The sequence below is a fragment of the Colletotrichum fructicola genome, assembly GCF_000319635.2.
Source record: "Colletotrichum fructicola Nara gc5 chromosome Unknown KSG_Nara_v1_contig07, whole genome shotgun sequence".
Classification (NCBI taxonomy): domain Eukaryota; kingdom Fungi; phylum Ascomycota; class Sordariomycetes; order Glomerellales; family Glomerellaceae; genus Colletotrichum; species Colletotrichum fructicola.
In genome coordinates, this window is record NW_027094057.1 from 2666726 (window position 1) to 2675015 (window position 8290).

At 56.6% G+C, this 8290-nt stretch overlaps 3 protein-coding genes across 3 annotated transcripts; all 3 read left to right on the plus strand.

Moving 5' to 3' along the window:
• Positions 1-134: 134 nt before the first annotated feature.
• Positions 135-1346, plus strand: CGGC5_v012461 (uncharacterized protein; the record flags this gene model as incomplete). The annotated part of the gene is made up of 3 exons (XM_032034043.1): positions 135-186; positions 246-398; positions 451-1346. 3 exons carry the CDS (start codon positions 135-137, stop codon positions 1344-1346), a joined length of 1101 nt encoding a protein of 366 aa, XP_031886577.1.
• Positions 1347-2589: 1243 nt separating this feature from the next.
• CGGC5_v012462 (uncharacterized protein) lies at positions 2590-3243 on the plus strand (the record flags this gene model as incomplete). Its single annotated transcript, XM_032034042.1, has 1 exon — positions 2590-3243. The coding sequence occupies one exon, from the start codon at positions 2590-2592 to the stop codon at positions 3241-3243; it is 654 nt and encodes a 217-aa protein (XP_031886603.1).
• Positions 3244-3653: 410 nt separating this feature from the next.
• On the plus strand, positions 3654-4709 carry CGGC5_v012463 (uncharacterized protein; the record flags this gene model as incomplete). The annotated part of the gene is made up of 3 exons (XM_066152699.1): positions 3654-3888; positions 3948-4172; positions 4261-4709. 3 exons carry the CDS (start codon positions 3654-3656, stop codon positions 4707-4709), a joined length of 909 nt encoding a protein of 302 aa, XP_066007928.1.
• Positions 4710-8290: the final 3581 nt, after the last annotated feature.

Consider the following 8290-nt stretch of genomic DNA (forward strand, 5'->3'; position numbering starts at 1 on the left):
CCCCACATCAGATCACACTCCCCAGAAGGTCACAGGGTCCGTTGTAGGTAGATGCAGCCACGATCTGATTACTTTTCTGTGAAATTCATTCGTCGTTGAGAAATTCTTCCAGCTTTGCACCCCAGAGAGTCAAGATGTCTTCAATCGCGCAACCGGTCACTGTATCGCTGAACGATCTCAAGGAGGGTGAGTCGCTTGCTGTTCAGTGTAGCAACCGCAACTTACATGTGATGATCTTGTTCTAGGTAACATCCCCTTTGAGACTTTACAGAAAGCATTCGGCCCCGATTCTTTGGGTATTTTGGTCGTCAAGGATGTGCCGACTGAGTTTGCTCACTTGAGGCATCAAACGTTGTCTTATGCCTCTTACCTTGGCAACTTGCCCGAGCAAGAGTTGGGTACGACAGTGGAACCCCACATCCGCTGTGCACATCGCTTACACTGAAGTAGCCAAAATCGAGAATGTCAAGGCCAAATACCTGACGGGCTGGTCTCTCGGCAAGGAGACTCTCAAGGACGGCCAGGTAGACACCTTCAAGGGCTCGTACTACGCAAACTGCGCATTCTACGTTGACGCCACTCTCAACTGTGCCAAGCCCACGGCGGAGTTCAACGAAGACAACTTCCCCGAGTACCTGTCGCCCAACGTCTGGCCATCCCAGGACGTCCTCCCCGGGTTCAAGCCGAGTCTCGAAAGCCTGTGCAAAGTTATCATCGACACAGCCGTCCTCGTCGCGCGGGCCTGCGACAGGTTCGCCGAGACGGAGATCCAGGGCTATCCGAAGGGATACCTTGAGCATGTCGTCAGCACTTCTACTACCACCAAGGCACGCCTGCTGCACTACTACCCGCAGACTCAGGCAGACCTGGACAAGATTGGTGCCAACGATGATTCCTGGTGCGCCGAGCACCTGGATCACGGCTGTCTCACGGGCTTGACATCCGCCATGTTCATCGACGAGAAGGAGACCTCGCCAGCGGTGCCGGAAGTCAGCAACAGCACGTCAGCCAGCTTGCCCCCGTTGGCAGAGCTGCCAGCGTCGCCCGACCCGACGGCCGGCCTGTACATCCGCTCCCGCAGCGGGGAGACGGTGCAGGTCAAGATCCCGCGTGACGGCATTGCCTTCCAGACGGGCGAAACCCTGGAGCGCATTACCGGTGGCAAGTTCAAGGCGGTGCCGCACTTTGTGAGAGGCGTCAAGGCGTCCGTCAGCGATGGTCGCGTTGCGCGCAACACGCTGGCGGTCTTCACTCAGCCTAACCTGGGCGAGGAGGTTGACATGGAGCAGCACATCAACTTTGGCGAGTTTGCCCGCGGCATTGTGGCCAAGAACACGGTGTCATGAGTGTTGTAGTTTGTAATTATAAACCTGAACAAAATAATGATGAGCAATTTATCACTAGTCGATGGCCGAACGGGTGAAGATGTTAAGATGGAGAGTTGAATTCGCAGCCGAGTTGCCCAAAGGGGTAACATTTTCAGTGGACACAGGCGGGCCGACGGGATAGTGCACCGGTCCCTAGTCGCTGCTATAAGCTAAGCTGGGCGATAACAAGAAGAGACGATATCGATCTACTTGCTTGTAAATCCGTTTACTGTCGTGAAATATTTTGAATTAGCACATTGGCCTGACATCAAGGTCGAGTCCTCCGGGTTCTCATAGAAGCACCACAATCTAATCGGTTGTTGTCACCTTGAGAGTTAGAAGAAACATATTTAAGTGTTACTCAATAGCGCTGGGACCACGCTGATTTTTTCCCCTCTTCTTACACAATGTAAACGGGTGACACTTGTTCGACACTGCGCAAAGCGTGAGGCTCGGCCTCATGCGCTTGGTAGATCATGCGGTAGGTCGTCTTCACCGATGATCCGCTGGTTCATCGAGGACGTCTGCAGCTTGCCGCGTGCGTGGAGAAAAGCTCATCAGTGATGAGATAGTGCGGCTTCAAGCCGGCCTCTAAGCCAACGGCTTTAGGAACTCGGCGTCAAAAGCTCGGCTCAACGTCTTCTAAGATGATAACTCCTGGTCTCTCTCATGCTATCTGTTAAAGCGACAAGGGCGCTAGTTTAGGAAATAACCATCCGGCAGGCCCGGGGATCGGCGTCGGGCCGTATCTCAAAGTCGGACCTCAAGATGCCCCGACCCATGGCTCCAGACCTCGGGAGCCGTCTATAATTCCAAATTTTTGTTGTGACATTCCGTGATGACCTTGCACGACCGAGGCAGGCCACCGAGTCTGGCCAATTGCGTGATATGGTCGTCAAAACTGCTCAGTAAGCAGTCTGTCGTGATCGGATTGCATCATGATTCGCAAATTGCCAGAACAAAGCTACCTCCGCCATATCACTGCCTGTAGAAGCTACCCCGCCCCCGCCAGCTCCAATTGGGCACTTTATCAGGCGTCATCACCCTCTGATTTGAGAACAGCTTCCCGCTGCTCACAAGCTCCATGAAGCTCCCTTCGCACGTCATATTAAACCTGAGTCGGCGCCCAGCAGCTGTCATAAGAACCCATTCCACCATATCACCACTCACTCGAAGCGCAGCATTAAAAACACACCGTCACTTCACCACATCGTCCCCCAAGATGGCCGTCCCACCAAAGTTCGCCGCCCACAAGCTGGCCTTCTCCCCCGCCAAACCCGCCGCGGAGGGCGTCGCCGCGCAGCCGCACACCATCGAGCTCTACCTCGACTACGTCTGCCCCTTCTCGGCCAAGCAGTTCGCCACCTTCTACGACCAGGTCGTGCCCGCCATCCGCGCGAACCCGGCCTGGGCCTCCAACGTCGAGGTCGTCTTCCGCCAGCAGGTGCAGCCCTGGCACCCCTCGAGCACGCTCGTGCACGAGTCCGCCGTCGCCGTGATCAAGGTCGCCCCGGCCAAGTTCTGGGCCTACAGCGACGCCCTCTTCAAGGCGCAGAAGGACTACTTCGACGTCAACGTCGTCAACGAGCCGCGCAACGAGACGTACAAGCGCCTCGCCAAGCTGGCGGCCTCCGTGGGCGTCGACGAGAAGAAGGTGTACGACCTGCTGGTCATCTCGGACAAGCCCGCGGAAGACGGCTCGCTCAACAGCGGCAACGGCGTGACCAACGACTTCAAGGTGCTCATCAAGCTGGCGCGGTTGACGGGCGTGCACGTCAGCCCGACGGTGCTGTTCGACGGATACCCCAATAACGAGATCAGCTCGAGCTGGACTCTGGACCAGTGGAAGGAGTGGCTGCAGAAGAACATTGTCTGACTTGAAGGTAGACGTGCTTCGCCAAGGGAGCTTCGGCTGTGAGCTATGGATGCCGGTGGTCATTGCTCAAGCTTGTGAAGAGAGAGCCCTATGAGACATCCAACTCGATTGAACCACCAGCAACTTTTAATGAATCACATTACGAAAGAAACATAATCAAATCATCGAAAATTACTGAATTTGTTGAATAATGGGTGATTGTGAAACGTAGTCCAGTTCGGACCATGGCAACCGGATAACCAAGTCGCGCGCGTTGCGTTTTCCCATTTTCCCCCAGAAGGAAAAAAAAAAGTCCAATGCAGGGCGCAGTGACCTCATCCAACGTAGCTCACCTCATCCAATCTTCAACCTCATCTCACAACTCCTCCATCCCTACCTTCCTTCACTCAACCCTCCGAGGCATCCTCACCATGTCTCTCCTCAGACTCACTCTCACACGGCCACCCGCGCCGGCGACTCACCTCCTCCCCGCCCTGCGGTCATGTCCGCTCCGCCCGCAGCTCCTCCGAAAATCTCTGCCGCCGCATAGTCTAAGACGGCCCTTCGCCTCCTCCGCGCCGCCGCCCAGAAGCCACCACGGGTCCGGGACCGCCGCGACCACTCCTACCGCTTCAAAACCGGCGACGGCCAGCTCCGGAACTACCGGTGAGTGGTCCAAAGAGCCCGCACACCGCGCACAGAAAGCTAATATGGCGCACTCGTAGCACAACTGCTTCCTGAGAGACTGCTCGTCTACCAGGCCGGCACGGGCAGGATAGGATTCGTGGCCGGTCTCAAGATCACCACCATCTTCGTGGCCGCCGTCTTCGCTCTCGTCTGGGAGCCCGCTATGCTGCGCAGTGACGACGTGTCCGTAGCTCAGATCACCGCGGCATGCAAGTCTCCCCATTCCTTCCTTCCCGCCCATCACATCGGCTTTCTCCCTCGCCGTATCTACTCCCATCTCACGCCCCTACACACCGGCAAACTGCTAGACTCACTCATACAAGAGAACATCCAAACTAACACCTTGGCCAGCCACCTGCGCCCTCATCCCCTTCGCCTACGTAGCCTACTTCTCCGCGCCCTTCGTCACCCACGTCTTCCTCCGCCTGCCCCCCGCCGCCCGCTCCTCCCGCGCCCTCCTCGAGCGCTACGTCCGCGCCCTCCCGGCCACCGCCCAGCTCGAGGTCGGCACGCTGGGCCTCGCCGGCCGCCCGCGCGCCACGCTCGTCAGCGCAGCCGACCTCCGCCCCGTCCCCGCGGACGCCGGCTTCCGCGAGACCCGCGCGCGCCTCGTCACCCACACCCGCGACGTCGCGGACCTCATGGCGCGCAAGAAGTGGTACCACTACCGCCCCGTCAGCCTGTTCGGGCTGCCCGCGAAGGAGGCCGGGAGAGCCAGCAAGTCGTCGGGCTACAGGAACGCCGCCAAGGACGCGTGGGTGTACGACATCATCCGCCCGATGTTGGGTCAGCGCAGGTGAGAGTGGAAGCAGAAGCTGCACCACGGGATATCCGGGGGCCCCTCTACGAGGAGAGGGAGGGAGGGAGGAAGAACATGGGGTTACGACAACACCAATGTACTCGCGGCCATGCATACGCAATTTGCCCACGATGTCTACCCATACTCAGACACAGAGAGGGAGAAACAATATCGTTCCTCAGCTGTATTATTACCAACAACCAAAAACAAACCAGATACCCCCACCCCCAACCACAACCACAACCACGGCTAGTCAGTCGCCCAGTTTCCAATATCGCCACGGTCCAATGTTCGTTTCGCGAACGGACGCAGCTGTCAAACCTTTCGGGGGTCTATTCTCGGTACCGAGGCCTTGTGCTCATCCGCTTACGCCTCGCCTCGCCTCTCGATTCAGTACCTTGCCTTAGGAGAACGGTGGTTGTCGCTGGCGGGGCGGCGTGGAACCCATGACTTGTTCACATCTTTCAGCCCTCTTTTTGCCGCTCGTTATCGCTACTGCTGCTGGCTGCCAGCCGGCCCGGCCCCTGCTCGACTGACTTGCGTAACCGCGTGTAGAGCGCAGCGCAGCGCAACCTGACTCCTTCAGCCCCATGCGTCCACAGCCGCAACCCGCGCCTCGCCCACATTACATTGTGTAGTACATATATACTATACGGCGTAGCAGTGAAAGGGGATCTGTTTCCTACGTGGGAGTACCCTTGGTTGTAGTATGGTCGCACTTGCGTCATGGGGATAAGGTAGTAATACGATATACAGCCTGGTAGGATTGCCTCCGGCGGTTGCCGCGTCCCTCCGCCCGAGAAAAACCCCGTCTGATCCCGCAATGTGTCCATCCCATCACACGGACATCGCCCGAAACCAAGGCGGCACTCCCGGACCCTCCGCCCCGGCGCGCGGGAAGAGTCGGTACCTAGGGTGGTCCAAGAAAAAGAAAAGAAAAAAAAAACAGTACGTGCGCGCGCGGGGTTGGTTCAGAACTTCAGTCACATCAGAGTGAGTGAGTGAGGGAGGGGGCGTGGTGGTGGTTTGTGCATGTCGTTGGAACTTTCGTCGCTCGAAACATGCGCCTGTGATGAAGCACGTCGGCCACGCCGGGTTTTGAAGTGAAGCGGAGGACGCCGTCACCGTTCCTCCATAGATCCGACGAAATTCCAGAAGGGCTTTTAGCAAAGATGGAAGCTGGCTGCATGGTTATCTTGGCGCAGGAGGATGGCTGCTGGGAAAGGTCCTGCAAGTCGGGTCGCGGTGCTTGCGGCGTTTACGCACACTCTATCGGCGGTATGGGAACCCGGTCTGACGTCGCATCCAGAGCGATGTGTGCCGTGCCACGCACTTACTACGGATGTGCAGTACGCACCCCGACCAAGAGAGAGAGAGAGAGACAGAGAGCATTCCAGAGCCCATGCCGCCATGCGCAACCCCAAACTCTAAACTCACAACCATCACCTGTACACTAAGTAAAGTATCGCAGTACGTAGTCAAGTAGTGCACTAAGTACTGCGTAGAAACGACAGCCCCAATGGCAGTGCTTCTCACCTGGACCCTGGCGTCTCGAAACATCGAGACAAGACACCCATGCCCAACTTTGATCAGATTCATCCCGATGCGTCCGCCCACCGTCTTCCGATTGAAGCACTTCTCTGGCATGCTTTTCTCTCGCCGCTCATGCTTTCTAATCCCCCCACATCCTTGCCAGCGAAAAGGGTGAAGGAGAGGGGTCTAGAACCGGCCGTTACCAAGGAGCTGCAACAAGCTTCTGGCTGCGTGCCTGCTGCTGCAAGTACATACACACACATACGGCATTACAGCATGCGCAATACGTAGGTAGTTACCAACAAGTAGGGCCCTTTGCTACCCTAAGGGTCCCATTCGGGTCCCCTCCCTGACGCATCCCACACCTTTCAGTAGAAGGGGGGTTGCTGAGCTTCGGTACCTGGCGTCGGTTCGGGAGCTGCTGCACACGTTAATTGCCGTCACACTCTCTACGCTGCAGTTTGATTTAACAGCTCGTTTATGCCTTTCCGAAAAACCCGACATCCGATTCCCGGCTTCCGCGCCGCAAGCCCCTGCCTGGGTCTGTCTCCGCCCACGGCGCTGCCACGGCGCCTTGCCGACAGGTCGGTCGGCCCATTCTGTCTGTCGTTGGTCGACTTTCGCCTGCGTCTTCGTTCGGCGTCTCCTTGTCAAACCAGTCCTGACAGAGAACACCCGAGAGAAACTCCCCGCCGCCATGGCATGGGGAGGCAAATAAGTTTACAGAGCAGTTAGCCTGCCGCCGGCCGACGTATGCATCCCGGCCACCAACGTTCCCCCAAGCCGGAAAATGAAAGTTTGTTTTTTGCGAGACACGACGGGGTCCCGGGGTGACGGAGAGAAGGAGAATCGAAAAAGCCTGTGCGAGAGAGAGTGTGTCTCCGCGCGCGCGCTGAAGTTGAGACCATCTGTAGTTAATGCAAACCCTACCTTGGTCCTAAGATTTGCGGCTGAATTGAACGAACCCTGGAAATCTTGTTGCCAACTTCAGATGCCCTGGCCAATTGACCCCTCTACTTGCCTGACTTTGCGACCGCTTTGGGGACTTCCCGGTTGGAATCTGGTAGTGTTCGATGGTCCCCTTTTCATCGTCATCCCTCTTGAGCTGGCTGCCGTTGGTTTGGCCCCAAACCCCCCATGTGAATGAGCAGAGGCAATCAAATCACCGCATGTTTGCCTGTCCTGACCTGCTTCGCCACCCATCGGGGACCTCGTGGGGGTTCCTTTGTCGTCACGTCGTGTCTTGTCATCTGGTGGGAGAAAAAAAAGAATAATGCGCGCGAAAAAGGTGGTATCATATCCGTATTGACCGGCCCAATCAACGCAAGTATCGAAGCATCCTCATTGCCCCCTTCTTCCCCCATCCCCATCGTACAGGTACTTTTTTTGTGGTCAGGTCTCACGAGGCAGCTGGTAAACAGAACAAAGAGACGCTCCTCTCATTCGTAATGCCCACTGTGTGCGCTGTCCGTACGCCGCCGACCCTGCCTGAGCCGCTTCGTCGGCCCCGTTTTGAGGAAACATGCCAAATAATAATACATTCCTGAATGCAGGCCAGGACACCGCCTGGACCTGACTTTTCCTTCCATGTGCCGTCCGAGAACGCCCACTGAAAACACCCCCCCCCCCCCTTCTTCAGTTGGAACCATGCTTGTCCAGGGCCAGAATGATGACGCCCACGCGTGCGCTACAAGGACCTCCACGTGCGTTGTATTTTTTTTGGGCCTCCTCGTGTTCGTCGTAATCGTGTACATATATTCGTCGCGAAAATAAACCGTGAATGTGGTGTGAAGTTATGGACCATGAGAACCGAATGTCGAAAAATATGTGCGGGTGAATCGTTCGGGGGCCGAGGGGAAGGCAGCTGATGAGAAGGTTCGCATCGATGTTCTTCCCAAATGTTTCCCAGAAGAAAAAAAAGGAATATGCTGTAGAAACCGATAATCGTCGTCGCCGCTTTTATACCAACTTTGAAACTTGATGTAAATACTCTCGCCAGCAAGGACGTCGGAGATCCGTCCCGTGGAGTCAAAATATGTCAAAACGATT